At 36.1% G+C, this 24,412-nt stretch overlaps 1 protein-coding gene across 2 annotated transcripts in view; it reads left to right on the forward strand.

The window, feature by feature from the left end:
* NBAS (NBAS subunit of NRZ tethering complex) overlaps positions 1–24,412 on the forward strand; it is a 160,805-nt gene that overhangs the window by 41,020 nt on the left and 95,373 nt on the right. For both annotated transcript variants that reach the window (XM_041489177.1, XM_041489178.1), the window contains exons 22-32: positions 3,244–3,327; positions 3,752–3,905; positions 5,229–5,414; positions 6,474–6,647; positions 7,611–7,744; positions 8,473–8,535; positions 9,208–9,330; positions 10,928–11,030; positions 13,258–13,481; positions 15,868–15,980; positions 18,492–18,605. In XM_041489177.1, the coding sequence (XP_041345111.1) occupies positions 3,244–3,327; positions 3,752–3,905; positions 5,229–5,414; positions 6,474–6,647; positions 7,611–7,744; positions 8,473–8,535; positions 9,208–9,330; positions 10,928–11,030; positions 13,258–13,481; positions 15,868–15,980; positions 18,492–18,605 (1,472 nt within the window). The remainder of the gene's footprint in view (positions 1–3,243; positions 3,328–3,751; positions 3,906–5,228; positions 5,415–6,473; positions 6,648–7,610; positions 7,745–8,472; positions 8,536–9,207; positions 9,331–10,927; positions 11,031–13,257; positions 13,482–15,867; positions 15,981–18,491; positions 18,606–24,412) is intronic.

Here is a 24,412-nt window from a genome sequence, read left to right on the forward strand (position 1 = left end):
CTCGACTACATCAAATAATTTTAACAAAGTGCATTACAAATTTTGGGGACAGAATAATAGTTAAGACATTACTGTGTAAGCTAATGTTGGAGGAAAAAGCTATCTGTAATGTGAAATTGGAGTTGTTACCTGAAAATCTTCTCTTAGTGTTATTCTGTCATAGTAGTTCTGCTACAGTTTTGCAGACATTTGAAACAGCTTCTGAAATGAAACCCTTGTCTGTGTTTGTTATATAAAAGCACCTTTTTCCCATTAAGAAAGTGTGTTAATATTAAAAAAAATATCCTCCTAATTCCTCCCAAAAGAACAACATAAAAAAAAAAATCCCAAATGTAACCAACCAACTGAAAAAGCAAACAAGCCCCCTGCCACATGAAAACAGGAAGTCTCCTCAAACCCTTCATGTTTGATTAGTCTGAGACTCTCATGCCAGACCAGTGTGCCAGTGTCCCATTATGGGGACTCTTCATGGAGTGGTGCTAGGTCGTAGGGCAGTTCTGTGCCAAACAGAAACTCCTGGGTGTGCACACCTTTATTCAAGTGAGTTCCCTGCTGCCAGTGGCTGACAGCCCTCTTGAAGGACTCAGGCTTACAGTTTATGGCATTCTGTTAACAAAATTATGACAGGTTAAGGTTTGAGGATTGCTGGTGATAGTATCTGACTGCAAAAACTTATTCAAAACAATATGTATTACATAATATAGCAAGCTCTACTCCCTAACTAAAGTTAGCTCAAGATTCTCATTCAGTGTGCACTGAACATGGTTCTTACCCAGTGGACATCCCTGTGGGGGAGAAGACAGGTTTAACCCATCAGCTGATCCCACAAGTTATGATGGAGTCTTTCCTGACTTCTCCCCATTCCTTGCTTTTATACTATTTCTTTACATTTAAGTGAAGAAATTAGTATAAAAGTATGTACTTTAATTCGTATTCAGTGAGGGTTAGAGGTGTCTTGGAGGCAGGGAATGTTGGTACAGTATCTGATATAATGTTGGGATGGGAATATGCAGCAGTCCAAGTAGAGTGTTTTTGCCAGAGTTGATGATTCAACAGCAAGATATCTTCCGTTATCTCCTTTGGGTTTTAGCTGCTCTGTGATTTACCGGATAAAAAGTACTGCTGAATTGCAGGGATTTCAGCAGAGCCTGGCCATGGTGTCTCCACTCTGCTCCAGTCTTCATTTAGACCCTCTTGGCAAGTATTGTGTAGGGGAAATCATTCCATGCAGGGAGGAGCAACTGCATTTTCCTCTATAATTTCCATGCTGTTACAGCTGTGTCTATAGCTTTCCACTTTTCTTTAATTTTACCCCTAGTCTTTTCCCAGCCTTCACACCCCTTGCTTCCCCAAACAAAATAACCAACCAACCAGCATTCCCTTGAAATGTTTTCTTAAGCCTACTGCAAATGGGAAAAAATTTGCTAAGATGTGAAATTGTCTTAGACAAATTTTGTTCTGCTTTCTTTTCTGTCAAATAAAACACGGAAAAGGAGAGCATTATCATTGCAATATCAAGTCCTGATTGTACTGTCTTGATTTTATATTTTGGAAGACATTAATCACACTTTTTGGCTTTTCTGGTATTTGACATCTCAGCTGATAAAGAGAATTTTTTCACTACAAACTGGGCCTTCCATAATAACATTCTCAAATATGGCATTGGAAATATGACTGTATTAATTCAGTTTATGAAGTCAGTATTAAATTATTGGTAAATTATATTATTTAAGATTTAAACACCTACAGCACCCCGTATCCCCAAAACGTATGGGCTTATGATGAATCTTTCAAAAATAAGAAAGTGGCTTTATTCCTTTTTATACCACAGATGTTAGTTTGGAGTTTTCTTTATGAATTATTTTTTAATGGTGTTGCTACATGGTGCAAAATTATAAAGACAGCCATAGAGTATCTTGTTCAGGTGAACTAGAATTGAAAGCAGATGTTGCTATAGCTCTGGCACAGGAAGTTTTCCATCCTCACCCCTTCATTTGTTTGACTTCTATAATCTACAAACCTGTCTCCACCATTTTACTGTTGGATTACTACAGCATGTATAATTTGGAGGGTTGGAATGACTGTGTTAAAACACAAAGTATTGCTTGCTGATGTACAGAGGAGGGAAAGAAAAGAGTGACCAGTGTTCTGGATAAGATGTCTATGGGGCAGGGCAGTTTATGGGCATGCCTGGCTTTGTTCAGTGAGTTTAATGGCTGTTGCTAAAGGAGGTGGAGTTACTGATTTTTAGCTTATTGTTTCGACTCTTCCTATATTGTGAAATTGATTTGTTGGTTGGAGTTGTGTTTATTTTTAAGCTGCTGAGTTACAGTGCTGCTCTTCAAGGGATGAGAACATTGTGTCAGTTGTTAGTTTATAAAAGGGATTGTCTATGTAGTATAGCTGTTGCTGTTTATTTTCAGGGTCAGGAGAAAATGAATTAAATTTAGAATAGCTTATTGTTTCGGTATACTGCATCTCTAATGTCTCTACTTTGTACATGGTTTGTTTCCTATTTCTACAAGTGCCAGAACCTATAAAGTTCTTCTCCTCCCCATTGGTTTATGTTCTTTCTGCATAGCTTGACATGGTTTTCTAGTGTTTTGTGCTGCATAAACAGCTAGCCTTCTACACCAAGCCATAACTAATCATTGTAGTAATAATCCATGATGTTCTTGACCTGCATCTTAAAGAGTTTTTTTTTTCTTCAACCTCAGTATTTAGAAGGTGTTTAATTGTAGAAGCCTGTAGTCAGAAACTCAGATTGAACTTGAGATCAGCACAGCAGGACATATGTATTTTCAGTATGAAGATTTGTGCTAAAATTTGAATGATTTTTTTTTTAAAGGTGTGAATATCATAGATTTTTACTCATTTCAGTCTCTTGTGACAGCATATGAAGTCAGAATACTTAGTGTGAAATGGTAAAAACTCTGAAAGTATATAATGAGTTTTTTCCTTCGTTTAAAGCATGGTCAGTAACAAATTATATTAATACTTTTTATTTGCTCTTTAATGGTATAGGTAGAATATGGGTTTGTATGGATAACATGCAGGGAAAACCACACTTGTAAAGCTGCACTAGGAAGTAATGAATCTTAAATAATGGACACTGTAATGGACTGACATGCTTATTATGAATTCACTGAAATTTTTTGTATGCTTTGTATTCCATTAATTGCGTGCCATATCAAATTAAAAAGACATAAAATTATGTAAAGCTTCTCTTTTTTGTCATACCAGCTACAAGAAGGGGACATTGAAAATTCTTCCTTGGAATGAGCAGAAACATCGTGAAGAAGACTGGTGTGAAAAACAAGAATGCAGGTAACTACATATAAAAGCAAAAATATAAAGAATTTATTTACTAATTCTTAAAATGTGGGAATTGACCAGAAAGACTCACTGTTTTTGTACACACTGACTTATGTTTTCAGCTTTCTTAGGGATACTGACTGAGCCAAATGGAAAGCAGAGGTTGTGCAAACCCAGATCTTCAGTAGAGAGCGTTTTCTCACATGATCTGTCACATGTTTGAAATCTCTTACTAGTTCAGTACAGAGGATTCTCTGTTTCATGATCTCTCTCGTGTTCAGAATCTTTTAGTAGTTCCTTTGCTGACAAAAACTAACACTCACTGTGGTAGGTTGATTGTATAATTTTCTTTCAGAAGTTTTAGGAAAAAGACTGATGTTAAAAAAATACAGGTAAATAAATATATACTTAAAATATACTTATTCTTTTTTTAAAGGATGGTTATTGAACCAACTTTGCAAGATGAAGGCCAGTTTCTGTATGAAAAACAGCCTGAGTTACTGAAGTACAGGACTACTGACCTTTCTGTAGATCTCATCACAGATTGGTATTTGAGCAGAGCACAGGAAATTGAAGAATATGCAATGCAGGTGAGAATAGCAGTGAGGAAATGATGGTGGCTGAGCAGCCTTCTTCAACAGAATCCTTAACAGTCTTAATGCATATTAATAGGACACTTTTCCCTCAGTAATGCACGCTCTATCTCAACTTCATTATGGCTTTTGAAGGACTTGTTTTTTCTTCTGCAGTGTACTTAGACTTGCTCTAAAGTTTACTCAGCCAAATAATTAATCCATAGGAATAAATAAAGAAGGCACTAGATTCTGTTTAATTTGGTTTACCATAGCAGACAGTAGTTCTTTTGTAATCTATGAAAAGTGTTTACCATTGCATTTAATGTTTGTAACTAAGGGAGGGAGGGTTGTGCACAGCATGTTGGGAACGTGTTTTATGACCTGTCACACACTGCTGTGTTGTGTATATTGATACATGCCAGTCCCATGTGTTACTATCATGTCAGTGAATGGTACTGTCATGATTTCTTCCTGGCAGTTTTAATTTGTGTGTGTGGGACTACTATGCAGCTTATTTCTGCTTGATTTTCTTCATATGTTAAAAGTGTTTGAAACTCTGTTGCACATAAGTACAGAGTTCATCACTCATGTGCTCTGGTATTTTATTGCTTCTCTAGCCAATTAAGCTGCATGAAAAGGTTAGTTCTGATTATTGAGTTCTTCTATTCCACAAGTCTGCACTCCACCAGGCTCTTTTTAATCATAGTTGCCTGTGATCTTAACAACCAATCAGTAGATAGGGAAATGAAGCAACTTCCAAGGTCAATTAAATTATATAACATATAAATTAAGTTGCATTCTGCTCTTCAGGACTTATGTCTGCCTTGCTGAATATTTATAGCCAGTATTGTGTTCTTTGAAATCAAAACAGAACCTTTTGTATAAAGGTAGTTTCAGTCACTGGAGAAAGACTGTCATTGATTTTTGTGATCTAAAATGCAACAATTAAAATGACTATATCGTGGTCAGCTAGAAAAATCATATTGCATGTCAGTTACCTGACTGTCTTAGTTTAAAGCAGTCTTTCATATTCAGTATACTGAGATGAGCTGTGTGGGATCTCCAGAAGGACTAATGTTCTAATTTTAACCAAGATGCATCTATACAATGCATCTTGGTTAAAAGCATATAATGATATCATCCCCTAAGATTACACATTTTATGTGGTCTTCATAAAGCTGAGAAGGGCATTCCATTTAGGAATATGCAGTCCACAAAAACTTTTAGGAACTTCAAATTAAGCAAAAGGGGAATAAAATAGATGCACAGACAGGACTCAGATTGAAGTTGGTCTTTGGCAAACAGTTATACAGCAGTGTTTTTTAAATTATTTTTCAGGTTGACTGTGCTCTGTCCCTTGTTCGTCTTGGCATGGAGAGGAACATTCCTGGTCTGCAGGTGCTTTGTGACAATCTGATCACTCTTGAGACAGTGGTTTATGAGACTGATGGTGATCGAACTTTGACTTTGAAGGAACTTTTGGAGATGAAAGACATTGAGAAGCTGAGACTGTTGATGAAGAATGTAAGTATTTTGAATAAATCAGTAAGTATCTTGAAATTCAGTAACTGATATTACCCTGGATCCTATGTATATAAAGACTCCTTTTTCTGGTGAACCTCCATCTTTAATTCAGTAAAAATTCTACAAAAATTCTACTTCTTTTTTCTTTTCTTTTCTTTTTTTTTTTTTTTTTTTTTTTTTTTTTTTTTTTTTTTTGTGGTACGGTTTATTTCTTTTTCTTTCCAATGAAAGCTAAATTTGCTCAGTTTTCTCAAAGGCCCACTTTAGCCCTTGCTGGGGATTCGATGCTAATAAATCTTACTTGGAAAGCTGTGAACTGCCTTCTCAATGGCCTTTTTTTTTAGGATCTTCAGTGTAGTTCTTGATGATGCTGCAGATACAAAAACATGAAATGTGTTCCTTGGATGTTTTTTTCATGTCTTTAAATAATGTCAAGTAATTTTTATATTTGCCTCTGCACCAGATGTGTGGTTTTGTCTCTGTATTGAGCTTGGGCATGGAATTTCAGAACAGAAAAAGACCTTTTGGAAGGGTTGAAAAATAGCTAGAGATGGAGCAGGGATCTGAAATTCAGTTGAAAAACACAGAAGCACCAGAGGAAAATAGGAAGATACTCAGAAATTAAATATAACTGCTTGTTTGGGTTTTTTTTTGGTGGGGTGGGGGGGAGGTTGGATTGGTCTTGTTTGATTGGTTTTTGTTTTTGGATTTATGTAGCCCCATTCATCGCTTGTTTTTCTATGTTGCATTCTTGCTGAATTACTGAAAGCACTGCTACTCTGACATGCTTGCATGGTCTTTCACTCATTCTGAAGCTGCAGGAGGAAAGCAGGCTTTCCTCACGTAATGGGCTTTCCTCCTGTTCTGTTCAGTGTCCCCAAGCCTTTGGGTAGCAGAAAGGTTGTTTCAGTGCTTCATGGTGTAGTGATCTGTTTGTCATAGGTGAAGATAACTGTTTCAGTTATATTGATCAAAAAAGGTTCCATTCGTTTTTCGCTGTTCTTGCTTGTTTTGGACCTGTTCTTATATTTCCTCTCTGTAACTCTTTGTTTTGTCTAGTCCTCAGATGAAAAATATGTGAAGAATGTTTATCAGTGGATGATCCCTTTTCTCCACCGCTGTGAAAACCAGTCCCCTGGTCTTGCAAATGCCCTTTTTAAAGAATACTTAGTAACACTGGCAAAGGAAGACTTGACTCTACCTCTGAAGATATTTCAGAATTCAAAACCTGATGTAAGTAAAGAGCTCTGTTGATTCTACTGGTTTCTTTGGAAATTCTTGTCCTGAAGAGATGAATTCAGAAATAGTTAGTTCATCTAAGTCACATCATCCTTCTAATCTTTCCCATTTTCTTGGACCCAAGATTTGTTATGTTTTAAAAAAAACATTAATATAAAAGTTTTTTACCATAAATTATAATGCAGCTAAACTGTCTTGGTGGGACTGTCAAGCTAATGTAATAATGATTCTAGCCTAGTAGAATAAAAATTATTGAATGGATTCTTCTTCTAAATCATTTCCTGGTGACTTGTCTAAAGTGAATTCCTGGCGTATTTCCTTTATAAACAGTGGATATGAAAAAGTTTAATGATCTCACTTTTTTTCTTGAGGAATTTTACTAGGAGTAGATTTCAAGTTACTTCCCCCTCTCCTGCCTTCCACAGCAAATGTAAAGAATAAAGTGGGGGCCATTAGAATTGAGGTGAGAGTTGAATGAGTAAGGGTTGCAGTTGCCTTCTGTGTGAGTGTTTCATGCTGCTTCTTTGTCTTAAATAATTATTACAGAGCACACAGGCACATATTTGCATGTTACTGAATGTTCTGAGTGTATGGAGAGAAATCAACCAGCAAAGCACAACCACAGCTCTTTTATGTATGTTGGTGCTGTTGTACATATTAAGTAAATCTGACAAATGTTTGCAGCAGTTGCCTTCCTCTGTCCTGCACCCTTTCCACTTCTCAAATCCAGAAGGGGTATAATGGCATACCACTGTTCTTTCAAGTGTCTGCACTGCAGAAAACTAGCCAAGATAAGTTTCTGGTTGTGACTTTACCAGGTTGTTAGCAAAAGACATTCTAATTGCACTTGAAGACAATTTATTTACTTGGAGTACACATATTTTTATATTCAAAAGAAAATTAACTGTTGAATTAGAAGCAAAAAATAATAACCAGTTTGCTTTCTTTTCTTGTTAGTGTCAGCCAAAAATTATTCCTGATCAGGACCAGCTTATGATCACAGCATTGGAATGTATTTACAGCTGTGAGCGAGATGACCAGCTCTCTCTCTGTTATGATATTTTGGAATGCCTTCCACAAAGAGGATATGGGTAAACATTTTCAGCTAGTTATTTGTAAATATTTTAGAAATATTAAATATAGTTGTTGATTAATGCTTTAAAAAGGGTTGTTAAATTACTAAAGGGCAGACAGAGTTACTGGAATATTCTGTTCACCTTTGAGCTGCCATGACTGTAATGTGTATATCTATATACTTCTGCTGTGTACGTACTCTGCCAGTTAATGCAGCAAAACAAGAGTTCAAGTAGCAGCCTAGACCAAGGCTTCTGTACTGTTTCTTAGACTTTCACAGCCTGATGAATTGAGAACAAATGTTAGTGCTATCTTACTGGTTTTGTTACAGTAGTGGCATCTTGCACTTAACTTAAAAGCAGCAATATGTCCCTGTGAGAGAGGGAAGATGGAAAAACCTATTGAGGGACAAGTAATGCTCAAGAAAGTGAAAGCTTGAAGAGGAGATAGCCTGTGATCTGTGAGGTGCAAGCTATTCTTGCAGTATCTTTTACATGAAGGAAGGAGAGATCCTGAGAAAAGTCTTAAGTCTTTGCTTTTGGGAGACTGAGGGGCCCTCTAAATTTTAACTGTTTTTACAGCAAGAAGCCGAACAGTTTTAATATTTGCAAGTAAACATATATTTGATTTTAATCAAGGGGTGTGTCAGACTGCTTATCTTCATATCTATGTAGTATGAATTATAAGAGGAAATTATAAAGAATATGTGTGTATGTATATATTTAATTGTGTGATACCATTGCAGGCCTGAAACAGATAAAACTAACACTCTTCATGATGAAGTAGACGAACTGGAACAAATTCTCAGGTATTTAATTTTGCTAAAAGAAACGTTGTATTCTAGTGATACAGAAATCAACAGGCATAGCCAAGAACTCTTTATGATAAGAAACCAGCAAAAATATTTATCTTTTCTTTTTTATTGCTGTCAACAAGATTATCTGTATGTTTTTTATATTCAGAACATAGAAATTTTGAATGGTTTTGTCTATTTGAATATTACAAATCTCTAGAGATACTTTTCTTGGAATTAAGGTTTGGGGGGTTGTGTTTTGTTTTTTCTGTTTTCTTTGGGTTTTTTTGTGGGGGCTCTGTTGGGGATTATTTTATTTGTTTGGTTGGGGGTTTTTTGTTTTGCTTGTTTTATTTTTGGTGGGGTATTTTTGGCGAGGAGGAAGAGGGTTAACCTGAGGAATTTGTTTTGATCTTGATACTCTATAATGCTTTGCATGATAAAAGACTAAAACTGTGAAGGTATGTCATCAAGTCTTGGTGGTGTGTGTTTACCATACAGTATTATTAATATACATATATTTAAAAAAATGTAGGTAATGTTACTCTGGCTAATCTATACTGTAAGAGATTTTTTTGGGACTGTTTGCATTTGCAATGCATATTTTGAGGGAGCTTTCAGAGTCCTGCTGCTGCAGCAGTAGCTGCCCAGCTGTGCAGGGTTCCGAAAGGCTGCCTCTGTTTGCAGTGTGGCGGAGCTGCTGGAGAAGCACGGCCTGCAGAAGCCGGTTTCCTTTGTGAAGGACACCAAGGACAGCGCAGAGGAGGCTCGGAAGCTGATGGTCAGGCTGACCAGGCACACAGGTCGCAAGTTAGTATTCCAAGGGGAGTGGGGGAGACGAGGGGAAGGGCACTGAGGTAACAGAGCCTGCCTGCCTGCTCCCTGAGCAGGGAGCTGTGGTGTTCACCCTGCGGACAGTGTACATAAACACTTCAGTTGAACTGATGATTAATGTGATTGGTGTTTTGGCTGCATTCTCCACAGTCAAAAATCTCTGCCTGCCTTCAAACCTGCTTTAGTATGTTCAAGTAAACAAGCCTAAAATGCATACTGGCTGCAAAATACTGCAGGATGAAGAATTGTGAAAGTTAACATATTATAAAAAAGATCCTTTAAGACCTATTTAATTTTATTGAGAGTGTAGGATTTGTAAAATAATTCTTTGGTTTTTTTGGCATATTTTCTTGGAATCCTTATAATAGGGTAATTTATTGATTTTTAGGTATTGATTCTACCAGTAGAATATATTCCCAGTATAATTTTTCAATTTTTCTAGTTTAACTCATCTTTCATTTAACTCATCTTTCAAATGCATATGAATTATTAAATGGCTCTTGGTATAAGCAGATAAAAATTTTGAATCGTGGAAAACCAGCCATAACTGTAGGTGATATGTCTTTCTTATTTAAAGCAAATACTCACAACAGTTTATCCATGATGGTAGAGTGGTATTTATATTTTTAGTACTCTGAAAGCTTGTTAAGACTTTTAGAAAACTCTCTTTAGAAAGATCAAGACAATGCCTCTGTAGGAAAAATGTTGATTTTTCCACTTCTGTTGGAGACCTTTTGTTTTGCCAAAGTAAAAGCTAATGCCACATGAGAAAATCACTATTAGCTGGAACGGGCTCATGCAATTTAAAAAGGTCTTTTTTAATCTGAAAGGCTCAAGATAATGTCAAAAAACATTCATAGTGTTTTTACTAGTAAAAGTTTTGGTAGAGCACAAGAAGTTGAAGCTTTGTTGATAAACATAGATCCATAGATCCAGAGGCTCAAGAATCTGAATACCACTCAGAATTATAAGAAACAAAATCAAGTTGCAGGTTTATTCTCCTGTGATTGCATGCCATTGATTAGTCCTTGGAGACTGCCTACAATGAACAGCAGTTTAATGATCCTCAGTTGCTGTTACAGACTTGGTTTTGCTCTGCAGTTCCCAGATTAGCAGGAAGATAGCACTTCCAACTTCTGATGTATTGTGGAACATTATCAAAACCTACTTGGGGGATCTTGAGAAAGATTGCTTAAATCCCTGTCTTATCCCACAGGAAAAAAAAAAAAAAAACAAACAACAAAAAAAACCCAAACCTTTGCGGGATCTTGAGAAAGATTGCTTAAATCCCTGTCTTATCCCACAGGAAAAAAAAAAAAAAAAAAAACAACAAAAAAACAACAAAAAAACCCCAAACCTTTGGGTACTGCATTGTTTTCAAACCATTTTATCCCACAGACACCATTTTAATATTCAATAAAATTAAAAGCTTTCTGTCTTTGAATCACTTCTGGTTAAAACTCATTAAATATTGAAATAAAGTTTGAGAAAACTTATATTTTTGGTGACGAAAATGTACTGCTTCTTTAAATTGTTGGGGAAGAGAGTATTTAATTTTAAAAAATGTTTGTAGGCAACCGTCTGTTGGTGAGACGCAGTGGAAGGAATTGCTCCAGGATATGCTGGACATGCAGCAGAAAGTGTATAGGTGCTTACATTCAGATACTTGCTATGAGGTGGGTTTTATGTCTTCTTACTGACTTACATCCCAAGTAAGCTACACATTCTTATTTCATATTGTTGTTCACAGGTAAAAATACCTTTTTCTGTGTTGCTACTTGGTTGTCTACTGCCTTTTTTTTTCACAGTATTTTATTTAAGTAAAAAATTTCTGGTGTTTATTCATTTTATCTAAAGCTCCTCTAATAAGTACTATGTATATCTTTTATTAAAATTCAGCTTTTTAGAAATCGAGTCAACTTTGTGAGATTTTCTTACATAGCCTGTAATTCTGTGTACAAATGTGTTTAGCAATAAACACTCCAGACTAATGAAAATAAAATGTTATCTTCACTCAAGCATTTCTTAAACACGGAGTTCTGGTTTGATGATATTATCCAAGATCATTATAGGATTATGGACTTTGTGCTGCTTGCAATTGAAGTAAAATTATGTGAGATGAAAAATATAATTTGAATGAAGGTAAAACCATTGCATGTGCGTAAAGTCCAAACTCATGTCATTAGTATTTGCAAAAGACAGCTGTCAGAGAGATGTAGAATTTGCTGTGACATATATTATTTACATTTTCACTTCAGTATACCGCAATTTATTACAGCTGCATTAGCATGTCACCTATAATTAGTGTTTATATCTATACAGAAGAAGGTTTTATTGCAGTTTACAGAATTAATTGCTTATGTCTACCCCTCTGATTAGCTCTTAGGAGAAGTTTTAAAAGCAAATTAAAAAGCAAAAAAGGAAGGAAAAAGACAATGCTATTCAACTGTATGAGAAAAATCAGTCTTTTTCTGTAGTTGTACAGCTAGAAAAACTGCAGCATCTTTAATAGTCATGATTTTGTACTTAGTGTACTTGAAATTTTTTTAAGTGCATGTTAAGAAATTGTAATACTAGAGCACTCTGCAAATAAGGAATTTGCTTTACTCAGATCTTAACGTAAGTTTTTTATTAACGTGATTTTTTTTAAACTCTGAAACATGCAATTAAAAAAGAAACACAATGAAGGGTTTTGGAAAAAATTATGTAGGAGTGCTGAAAATGCTTTGAAATATAGTGCTGTCATATGCAATTATACTTTGATGACTTCAAAATTAATAAATTGACGAGGCAGTAAGGATTTGCAATCCCATGTGAGGTTTGAGTATTTTTTAGCGTGATGCTTGCTCTTTTCTTTTTCCATGCATAGTGAATTCTGTCCTCTTGACTTCATAAATTTTGAGAGATGTAAATGTTTTGTGTGTGATCTTTGAGGAGAAAGGGTTAACTATGATATTTTGCATCTCTTGCTGTTCCTTGAGGGTTAATACATTGGGAAATGGAAGATGATCCACTTGTGTGATGTTCTGTAAGAAGCACTGAACTATTTTCCTTTCCAGAGCATGAGATGGTTTGGAGAGGTTCTTCCTAGAAAATAAGTATCTTGAAATAAAGTAGATTTGATAGAGTCTCATTTATGCCCTCTTTCCCATGAAAGGTTGGACCAGATGATTTTTTGAGGTCCCTTCCAACCTTGGCTCTTCTGTGATTCGTTTATCCTCTTGAATTTGTTATGAACTTTTAAACCTTTGATAAAAGCCATATTGTTGCAGCTGGGATATTTCTGAAGTGATTAAATTTTTTGTGTTCCTTTTCATTAGCACAGTAATGACTGTGCTCAAGAAAAAAGCAAAGTATTTTTTTAAGGAATTGAGACTGAGTGTCTTAAACTGGGTTAATTTTCTGCCCTGAAATAAATCAGGTGTTTTGTGGCAGATGCAGCATTATATGAGTTTGCCTTCTTTGAAGACAGTCTTGATTGAAATTTAAAGAACATCTTATATACTGAGTTCTAAATATGTTTAGTTACTTTAGGAACACAAAATTTCTTCTCTTATATTGTTGGTTTTAAGGTCGTAATGAACTGCCCTTTCAGATTCTTACATTGTGTTAACACCTCAGAATGCAGACATATTTTGGTGTCTTAAGTCATACTGTAAAAAGACAGTTAATATGCTTTATTTTTAAATTCCAGTAAATAGAAACTACCTACTAGTTAATTTTAGCTTTTCTTAATTGCATTGTAGAAGTACTTCCCTTGGTAGAAGTTAGATTTTCTGCTTGAATATATTCTTTTGACTTCAAATATCCTTGTAATCAAAGGGGTTAATGCCATACAATACAGATAAGCTTATTTGAAGCTACTGCTCCTGCACGTTATTAAATTATTGTTCTTTCTTTTAGATATTCACCGAAAGTCTTCTATGCTCAAGCAGTATAGAAAATATCCACCTGGCTGGGCAAATGATGCATTGCAGTGTTTGGTCAGTGGATCTACCAAGTTCATCCAAAGGGAAGCCACAGTACCGAGTCAGCTATGCCAGAAGCATTGAACTGGTTTTGGCTGCTGGTAGAGAATATTTCAATTCTTCCACCAGTTTGACTGATAGCTGTATGGAATTGGCCAGGTACATTTACAACTGTCATATACATAAACACAACTGATTTCATGTTGTCATAGCATTAGGGTTTATTTGCTAGTATCACCCCCCCCCCCCTTCCCCCCCCCCCCCCCGTCTTCTTTTGAGAATCTTTCTCATAACAGGCTCTAGAAATACAGAGTAGTGTTGCTTTTAATACAAGGAGTTTAAAGACCCCTTTAATGCCTAAGGGTTCTGTGACCAGCTTTTCTCTTAGGGTTTTATGGTGATATTTCAAAATACATGGTTTATAGCTCAAATACTTGCTATGAATGTGTGAACCCTGTGTTTATTCTGTTCAGCAACATGTTTTGGTCCTCCTCTAATTAACCTTCAATCAGTTGTTTATGTTTTGGTCCTCCTCTAATTAACCTTCAATCAGTTGTTTCATGGTAACTTCACTTGAGTTTCTGTGAGTGATTATTGTGTGTAGGTCTCCTAGTAGCCTTCGTGTATGAGTTGGTTTAGGTAGAATGTATTTACAGAAGCACTGGGGTAGAAGAGACCTTTAAGATTGAGGCCATCCCATGCCCTAACACCTCAGCTAAACCATGGCGCTGAGTGCCACATCCATTTTTTTTAAAACACATCCAGGGATGGTTACTCCACCACCTCCCCAGGCAGACAATTCCAGTTTCTCTGTAGCTCCTTTATTCCACTCCTGTTTTAATCTTCACCCTGAAATACTTGTCAATATGCCTGAAAAATCTGATGGGTTCAGATGGGATGTTCATCTAACATACAATCTTGTTTTTGATTTAAAATGTGTATTCTTAATTAATGAGGGGAGAAAAAAATATCACTTAATTAATAAGGGGAAAAAAATATCCAGTCTATCCCTGGACAAATCAGATACTTGCCTAATCTAATGTGTATGGTGATTTTAGCCATTTAAAACGAGAGGAGTTGCCATCTGGACAAACTCAAGACATGAAGCTCGTAATGCTCATGAAGTTCAGCAGGACAAAGAAGTGGTGCTGCAGCTGGATCTGAGCAACCCCCTCTATCAATCCAGGCTGGGGGATGAACAGATCCAGAGTAGTCCTACTGAGAAGGACTTGGGGATGCTGTGAGTGAGAGGCTGGACATGACCCAGCCATGTGCCCTTGCAGCCCAGAAAGACAAATGTGTCCTGGGCTGCATCCAAAGCAGTGTGGGCAGCAGGGAAGGGAGGGGATTCTGCCCCTCTGCTTTGTTGAGAGCCCCCTGCAGTGCTGTGCCCAGCCCTGGGGTCCCCAGCACAGGAAGGACATGGACCTGTTGGAGTGAGTCCAGAGGGATGAAGCACCTCTCCTGTGAGGAAAGTCTGAGGGATTTGGGGTTGTTCAGCCTGGAAGAGAGAAGGCTCTGGGATGACCTAAATGTGTCCTTCCAGTACATGAAGGAAGTCTGCAAGAAAGACAGAGAATGAATTCTAGCAAGGGCATATACTGGGACAAGGGGTAATAGTTTCAAGAGGAGGCTAGGTTTAATTTAGATGTTTAAAAAAAAATCTTTACTGTAAGGGTAGTGAGGCAATGGAGCAGGTTCTCCCCAGAAGTTGTCCCTGGAAATGTTCAAAGGGCTCTTGAGCAGCCTGGTCTAGTGGGAGGTGTCCCTGCCCATGGCGAGGGATTTGGAACTTGATGATGTTTAAGGTCCTTCCAACCTATGGCTGTTCTATGATTCTGTGATTTTGCATGTTGATTTTCTTTGACAATGTGTATTAGTAAAACTACGTATGACTACCCTGTACCAGAATGCAGCTTGTATTTAAAAAAAACTACCTAAAAGCTTATTACAAAAATATACTATAAATATGATTTAAAAAATATATTTAGAATAATGTGCTCTTAAAATTTCGTGCATTAATTCATCTTCACAGCAATTTAGTGGGGTTTTTCTGTTTTTTAATAAGCTTTGTTTTATTTACTGTACATAGTTGAGGAAACTGAATTTGTGACAATATCTCTTATATATTACAATATCTTTGCTTTTATCTTCTACTGTGTGGCAATACCAAAACGTGGTAGTGGTAGGAGAAATATTTCCCAAAATAACTACATATTTAAGTACATATACCTTCAACATCATCTATGAATTCCTTGCAGATCTAAATTCAGGAGGATTTAGGTGATGTGTTTATGACAACCAGTTGAAAGCAATGCAAAAATAGAAATTTGATAAAATGTTTAGCCAGCTACAAGAGATAGACTGTGTCAAACACTTCCCATGTGCATTACAAAGGCAGTGAGTATTCTGACATTTCATAAGTGCAGTTAATTACTGCTGGTGGTTGTTTTGTTTTGTTTTACTCACCAGTTAAATTCTCCCACAAGTTCAATTTTAAATGTTTTCATCAGACTTCAGAAAAATGTGTTTCATTGTTATTTAGGTGCTGTCTCCAACTTATTGAAGACAGTCCAAGTGCTGTTCAGGAGGAGCTGGACCTCATTCGTGCTCTGGGCTACCTGGAAGAGTTTGGTGTGAAAATATTACCACTGCAAGGTACTGCATAATTTTATTCTTTATATGATTACTTGAATCACAGGCATAAATATGCATGAGAAATAGTTACTATTACATAAGTGTGCTATGATTAAAATAAAGAGTCCATATAATGCCTCTAAGCAGTTTACAGGCGCATAGAAAAAAATGTATTTTTAATAGAATTTTTTAGCTTGTGAGGTAAGAACGATATTTGCATATGGTGTCTTTGGTTTTTGACTTTTAGCACAACTTTAAAATAGAACATCAAGTATATGAAACTCCTGGTAACTTGAACAGAAATTGAGCTCATCTTTTATTTGCCAAAAAATCTGCACTTGGCTTTGTGCTTTAAAATAAGAGGTAGGAGAGAGGTACTTCATGTCAGGCAGTTTTCATGTCTCCACTGGGCTGCTTCATTGTGAAGTATATAAAACCCAATGACAGCACTGCAGTGGAAGTGAACTTTTACAAGGTATTTCTTCTCATGATGTGCTTAAAACGAAATCTTTTGTAGCTCCAACTCCAGTGGAACAGAAAGTTGTTGGACAAAGATTGGAAAGAAGTTATGATTATGTACAATGAAATTGCATGAACCCTGCTCATGGGTTTGGCAGAGATGAGCACTAAGCCATGAGATGTGCTGATGATGATGTTTTACTTCTGGCATTGTGCAGAGAAATACTGGGATTTATGGAAAGCGCTTCTGGTGCTTTCCACTTCATGGAAAATGAAGTAGATGTTCTCAGCAGCTGTTGCTACATTACTTTGGTGTTCTCTTTTGTTCCAAGTATTTATTCAAGTGAATCGATGCTCCAAATGTTATAATCAGAAATCTTAAAATTTCTGGACTGAGACTGTCTGATTTCTAGATCTAGTATTGGCCTGTTGATTTCTACAGTAAAATTATTTTTCAGTCCGTTCGTTCAGCCTGTAAAAAAGTGCATGTATTTTCTTCAACTTTTTTTGATGTGGATATGGAAGTATAATTTAAAAAAAAAGTAATGACCTAATGCTGCATTAACAGAATGTGTAATACAACTGATCTAGATTAATTAGAATATGTGAAATCATGCATGTAATTTCATTAATGATCCTGACATCCTTGCTTCAGTATCTTTCATGTAAATCAAATTAATCTAATAAGATTAAAATGATGTTTCAAGTTTTAATGAAAGCCTTTAAATGATTTGATTCTATCAAAGTATGATAGAATATCATTAAAGTAGCACTAAGAATCAGCTGTTATTGCAGCAAGTCTTTTAGCAATAGACTTTTATTTGCAGTTCCGTGTTAAGTTTTCTGTAGATCTTCCCCTACTTCTGTTTTTAGCAAAGTTAACAGTTTAAGTTTATGAACTACCATTGTGCTATATCGTAATAAAATCTGGTTTGAAGACTCCTTATTAAAATAAAATGTGAAGACAAGTCCATCTTTAAGTGTTTGACCCACAGTATTATATCAGATTACTTTTAGTTGTAATTATGTGCTTAAATAATCAGTGACTGAAAACATTTTCTTGTTGAATACTAATATATGCTTGTGATAGAATATTAAAAATGAAACTACAAATATGACCTTTTCCTGCTCTTCCATTCTTATTTATTTTAGTCTAACTTCCAGAATTAATAGTTTTCATTATATTAATATATCTTTGCTCTTATTGTGAGGCTTAATATCCTTGTTTAAGCCCAATATGCTAATGCCGAGTTTATCCCCATGCAGCCATTCACTCTTACTGAGTGTTAAGTGGGATATCTGCATGCTGCTCCTCTGTGTTCTGAGAACTTGCATAGTATGAAAGCATTACCTCTTAGAGCAGCAGCCTGAAGTTAGCCACCCACTAATGAGCTAAATAGAGCACTGGAATCAGTTCATGATATTACATTATGCAGTTAAAATAATTGTTTAATTCTTGGTAATTTTTTTTTTTTTGAAACACAGTACTAATTATAAGCTGCCCAGGATATGGTTGAAAGAACCTGGTGATTTGCAGACTATCCTTCCACTTCCTCAGGAAATTTTTGAGTAAATTAAAATGAGCTGAAGCATTTGCTAATGGCAGTTCTTTCAGTCTGTGTGATGTGTCTTGTCCATGCTAAATAAATGAAATCTTACTTGCAACATTCTAAACAAAAGTTAATGCCTGTGTTAACAGTCTTGCTGGCTGTTGTAAAAATTATAATTTAAAAAAAATTGTATAAAGGTATATCAGTTAATTGTACACATTTTAAAAGAGTGAATGTGAAAACATGAAACAAAAAAGAGTTTTCATTCAGGTCAGTTTTCCTCTCTTTGCTCCCTTCACTGCCTGACTTGCTAATGATTGGAGCTGGATATCCTGCGGTGTTATTTTAACTTTCTGTTTACAGGTATAATTGAGGATCTGCATGCAAGCAGCTTTGAGTTGGTTTTCAGATTGCGTTTGCATTCTTGTATTCCCCAGCACTCCTCCTGTCCTGTGCTGTTTGAGCAGGAGCACAGCAGTCAAGTTCATTTGTGCAGTCTCTAAACCAGTTCTCCTTTCAACAGTGCGTTTGTGCTCCGATCGACTCAGTCTCATCAAGGACTGTCTGGCTCAGATGTCAACAAACTATAAACAGTCTGCTAAGCTCCTGGGACTGGCAAACCTGCTAAGGGTTGCAGGTAAGCTGTGCTAATAAGACACTGAACTGCAGTGCAATGAGCATTCATGTTATACTTAGGACATTTGAGTTGATTGTCAGAATATGCAATCAAAGATACCACTAAAAAGTTACCTGGAAGAGCACTCACTGGGGAGGAATGAAGCATTTCACATGAGTGGAATATTTCATCTGTAAAACAGCTGAAATGGTCAACTGCTACGTTCTTCTAATACCTGAAATTAAAAAATGCCTTGCCCAGTCTAGAATTGGAGTAAAGGCTGATTTCAGATTGGAGGAGTTGTGGCTGAGAATATCTTGTTTTACAGTTAATTGGTAGGGAATTTACTGAAATCACTGTCACTGTTTTTACTTCTGTCAAATAAGGTAGCCTGATTTAATAATAGTTGCATTTAAGATACAGGGGGAAAAATAATCTGTAAAGCATGAATTTTAGCTGTTAGACTTCAGTCTATGCTGCATGTATCTCCTTAGGGCACTGAAAATAATGCATTAAGTTGAGTATTCATTTGAGGAGCTGAACATCTTCAAAGATTGAATCCTGAGGATATTAGGGGGATTTTTTAATGTTTTTTTTTTTTTTTATGGCCTACCTAAAGTATCTGCCCTTTGATTTTTTTTTTTATTTTTTAAAAATACTTAATTAATGCAGCTGTGAACACCATACTGCTGTATTTTAATGATGTAGAAATAGAATATAGAGATATATTTTTTATTTTATGAAGTATGGCACATAAAGTCAGTGCATTCCAGCTTTGTCACTAAAACGTGCCTGGCTAATTTTTTTCTCTCTCTTCATTTGTTAAATCATTTAAGGTTTTTTTTTTTCCTTACCTTTTTGTGAGGCTTAGTACTGACAATTTTTTACATAGTATTATAAATAGGAAGGGAGATACTCGAGACAGTTTTGTGAGGTTGAGAACAGAGGTATGGAAATTAGGCTGTTGACCTCCCAAAATACCTTGGTCCTAAGGAAAGGAGTCACAGGAAATGTCCTCACTCTGGTCAGCACAGTGCTGCTATGTGGAAGGTGGAATAGGGGATGGGATGGTACTGTGTTGGGTAGCTGGATCCAGTCTACATGTTTAATATGTAATCTGTAGAAAATTTTGAATGACAGTTGTAACATCTTTTTCTTTGCTTATAAGGCTTTTGGGAAAAAAAAAAAAGTCTCCCTTATTGGTACATATGACAGGATTACTGTACTGCTCTTTCCTTCTTCTCTCTGCTTTGTCCCATGCACATCAAGTGAAAATCCGTGAATTTTTCTTAATATTCTGGGATCTTTGTGCTAATGCTGCTGATTTTTGTTTTACCTTCTTTTTAAATCTAAGTGATTCTCTTTGTGTGAAAGAAGGAAAACCAGTATCAAGAGAGATTGTATAAGGCTTTGTCCAGTAGTGTTATGCTAGTGCCTTGGCAGTAGGATTTACAGTGCCCTGGTATGTGCCTTTGAAAAGGCATCAAACTCGTGGCTCCCATCTCCAGAGACTGAAAGATGGCAGTCCCTGCATAGTGTGTTGAGAACTTTTGGGAATTTTTATGGAGTTCATTGATACAGTAGTGTCTGTGTGCTAATGTTATAATCACAGTGACACCTACTGAGTCACCACTGAAGAGAGAAATTTAAGAGATATTTAAAGCCAGATAATTAAATGGCCCCCCAATTCTTCTTTTCCATGCACTTACCAGGCTAGAGAAAACCAGAAGATGAATGTATGAGATGGTTAATTTTAAAACAGGTGAATGATTTAAAAACTACTGCTTGCTGTACGGGTGACAAACTTACCTTGTGAGTGTTGGGCTCTCTGACTTCAGTGGTTAACCTTGGGAGTAATGCTGATGGTTGCTCCTATGGTAAGGAGGGACTTTTCGTAGTAAGATTATATTTCAAGAGTGAGTCTTGGTAAGGAATACACTATTTAGACACTTTTCTCTTACGCTAAATATACAAGTAACTTGATCACTTTCGAAGTAATCTTTTGCTTATAGAATAACATTTATTTATCTAAAGGAAAATACAGCAAGACAGCATTTTCAGTAGTGACTTTCTGTGGTGGGGGATGTGATGAAGTGTTTTTTAAATTTTGTTTTGCATGCATAGATTTAAGCTTTTGTGATTAAAAACCGTTTCGCTGTCACTGAAGGATAACTAGTTGTATTGCTTATAATGGAAAGCTGTTATCTGTAGAGAACATTCATTTATGAATAAGATATGGATTTGGTACGCGAATGCCATAGTTGTGAATTTTATCCAAACCAAATTGTTGTAGGTCTATTGAAAACAGATTTATTTAATTTTAAGAAACTCAGTATTTTTAAATGTTCTTGTTTGCTAGTTTTTCTGGATTTGAAAGCTGTAAACAGCATACCACTGTTACTGCAAATTTTTTGTGCCTGATGCTCTAGCCCACTGACAAGTATCCACAAGATTACCCATGAAGGGTAAATGTGATTGTTGTAGTTTCAAAGCATGCATGTAAAGACAATATTTTTCCAAATATTTTTTCCAAATTATTTAAGAAAGGCTGTAGAGCATTACTCTTTGGTCCTCTGTGTACCTCTGAGTGATAGAATAAACCTTCCACTGAATTTAAAGAGTCTTAGAATTTGAATAGCTAGGTTATTAATGCCTTTTAAAACAGATTTTAAGTATAATGCTGGTATAGCCTTAATCATAGTCTGTAATGAGGAGCACTGTATAATTTGATGGTAGAGATTAAGAACATAAATTGAAACAAGACATGTAGAAATGTTATTTATGTATCTGTCAACTTGTAATTTAAGTTACTGAGTTACAATGAATTATTCATGTTAATTCATATTATTAATACTGTTTTTAATATGATGAAGAGTTATATTAGGACTTGGTAGTCCTGCCATGTGATAACAAACACTAGTATTATTCCACAAATTACTTTATAGACAAAAGAGCAGATCCTGCATATAGATTCTAAGTTTTTTGAATTAGTGTATTTTATTTTAAACTTAATATTAGAAAAGGTAAACCTTCCCTGCAGTTTTAGTATGGGTAGTCTTTGTTTGCAGGTGTAAAACTACTGGGAAAGGGTATTTCTAACAGCTTCCAGTGAAAGCAAATGGTTTTATTGAGATATTTTGGGATGGGTCTGGATTTTAAAAAAGAGGATTGAACTTTATGAACTTAATGAAGAATTAGATAAAATGCTGCCAGGATAAAGATTTGATTTTTGTCCTTAATTGGTTTTCACTGCTTACACAATTACACTGATCTATGAGCCACCTTTGCTGTGTAAGAAGTTCTGATTTTGTCCTCTGGGGCATACTTACTGGTATTGGTTGTGCGTGTTTGAAGTTGTGGTCCTTTCTGTTTGAAATCCACTTTGTAGAATGTTGTCTTGTGTTTTGTCTGCTCAGTGGAGGAATTTGTTTCAGTATTTTCCCCTCTTTGCTTCCCTTGCCACTCCACCCTGTATAGTTACTGATTGGAAAGACCTGCTTGCTGCATCTGCCTATGTCTATGTAGATTTTTTATGTGTGTGTCCATGTAGAGCATAAAGCATATGCTGTGTTTTATTATATATGATAGATAGTTTATAAAATCCTAAGAAAATACATATTTTAATTTAAATTTTAAAAGAATGCATTTCTTGTGGATGCAAGGGTAGATTGCGCAGAGTCATTATTAAGGAGTTTTGTGAACTATGTATTCTGAATACAGTTTGCTTTGAGAGCAACACTGAAAGTGAGTAGTAGAATTTACATTCATACTTATCAAAGTTAAAATCTTGCTTAGGTAATGATATATCAGCCAGCTTCTTAATTGCTTTAAAGTATTTGATTAATTACAGTGAACTCTACTTAAGCCTCATGTCGCTACCTCTGTAAAGTAAGCCCACAACTGTTATCTTACTTTCACAGATGGGTAAAGTGAGTGAAGAAGAATGTGCTCAGCATGACAGCCAGAAAATCTGCACATGCTCAGGGAGCTGGAGCTGCTCTGTGCAATCCTCACTTAATTTGTGCTCTTTGTTAAGAATGGGTGTGACAAATTCACTTTATGCAATTATTTGAGTAGATGTGTGCAAAAAAAAAAAAAGTAGGAAAAAAGCTTCTGTATCAGAAATCAGGAGCGTCTTCTGTACTCTTACTATATGTCAAAACGATCTACTGAGTGTTGGTCATTATTTCCTTTGTCAGGCTCTCTAGAAATGTTTCCATTATTCTCTTTCCTCACAATTGTCTATGGTAAATTTATTTAATTTTAGTATCCATAAGTGAATCTGTTAGCTTTAAACTTTGCTCAGATGCCTTAGTTAAAGTTTATTTTTGAAATCCATCTTTCTTGCATTTGGAACAATGTAGGTGGCTTCTGAGTTCCTAAATCTAGACGACATGGAATTTCTGAAGTGCAATGTTGATATCATTTGACTTCTTAGTTTTAATGGCATGATTTCATTCAGGATAATGTTATTTTATCCACTCACAAATAGCATGCATCTTACCCAAGGTATTTCAATAAACTTTTTTCTTTTTATAATCCACCCTGGATCCAAGCTTTTAAAAAGTATTTGAATAGCCTTTATTTCTCAAGAAAAAAAATTCTGTTATTTCTGAGCTTTCATGTTCTTTCTCTTGTTATTTTTATTATAACCTCAGAATCATTTAGGTTATCCCCTTCCACTTTCCAGTTTCTGAATTTGATTTGAGTCTGTATGTCCGGTGTTATCATTAAGGCTTGTAACATAATTACTATGTAATATAATCAGGTCACCATTTGAAGAATTTTGTCATTCCTGTCTTGGTTTAAGTCATGGACAGCTGTCAGAATGACAAGGGAGACAATTTAGAATTCAAAATTTTTCATTTTATAAGAATTTATTATTAAAATCCCATCAAATGATGTGCTACAAAGCTGAAGCAGTGAGTTTTTCTATGTCTGAATAGAAGATGACAACTAAACTGCAGCAGTGAGCATTATCAGTCACTGCATGGTTAGTGAAAGGTGTGTGGAAAAGGGCTTCACTCAGGGGTTCACTGAGTAACACTGGAGCCAGTGGTTGTTCCCTGCCCTAACAGTGTAATGGAAGTGTTAGTGAGTTATCCTTTTCTTTTTACACTTGTGCTTTTGTAAAACACACAGAGATATATCCTCCTGCACCAAAAGTCCTTGGCTGAAACATTGGGGATGGGGGACTTGATACCATACAGCTGCTCAAGCACAGTTAAAGAAACCATTCCTTGGTCCGAATGTGCTTCCTTTCTTTCCTTCAGTCCCACTGATTTATAAGTGGGCATAAATAGCAGTGATTATTTTGCCTGAAACCTGAGGGGGTAATAGTTTGATTGTTTCTCTTGACTTTCCTTTGTGTCTGCTACTTAGTCAGATCACTCTGTAAGAAGTCAAGCTGTCAGGGTGAAGCGCACATCAGGAGGCGAGTGGCAAGTACGTGTCCCTCGCGTAGAGAAATGACAGTTCACATTTAGCTTGTGAGGATAGAAGCACCTCTTTGTCATCTGTAATTGCTTTTGCCCGAATGAGAGGTTCCCAGGTTCCAGCGGGCATCATTTTGCAACAGGAGAGCCTTGAATGTGATTAATTTGCAGCATCAAGTGCTGGCAGTATATTGAGCAGGAGGCTGGAAGATAAAATGATGGGAAGCTAACCTGTTCTCCCAGCTGAGTTAGTCGTGATGTGCAGGGATTAGGGGAGCCTTGATTGAGTTCAGTAATTAGGGTAACTTCACTTGCCTGAATGTCATTGTAGTGCAACTGCTACAGCTTTCCTTTTGAGAAGGCTTTAAAAAGAAATTTGCTTTGTCCGTGGTG

Source organism: Pyrgilauda ruficollis, unplaced genomic scaffold (genome assembly GCF_017590135.1).
Source record: "Pyrgilauda ruficollis isolate IOZ18807 unplaced genomic scaffold, ASM1759013v1 scaffold90, whole genome shotgun sequence".
In the NCBI taxonomy this organism is placed as follows: domain Eukaryota; kingdom Metazoa; phylum Chordata; class Aves; order Passeriformes; family Passeridae; genus Pyrgilauda; species Pyrgilauda ruficollis.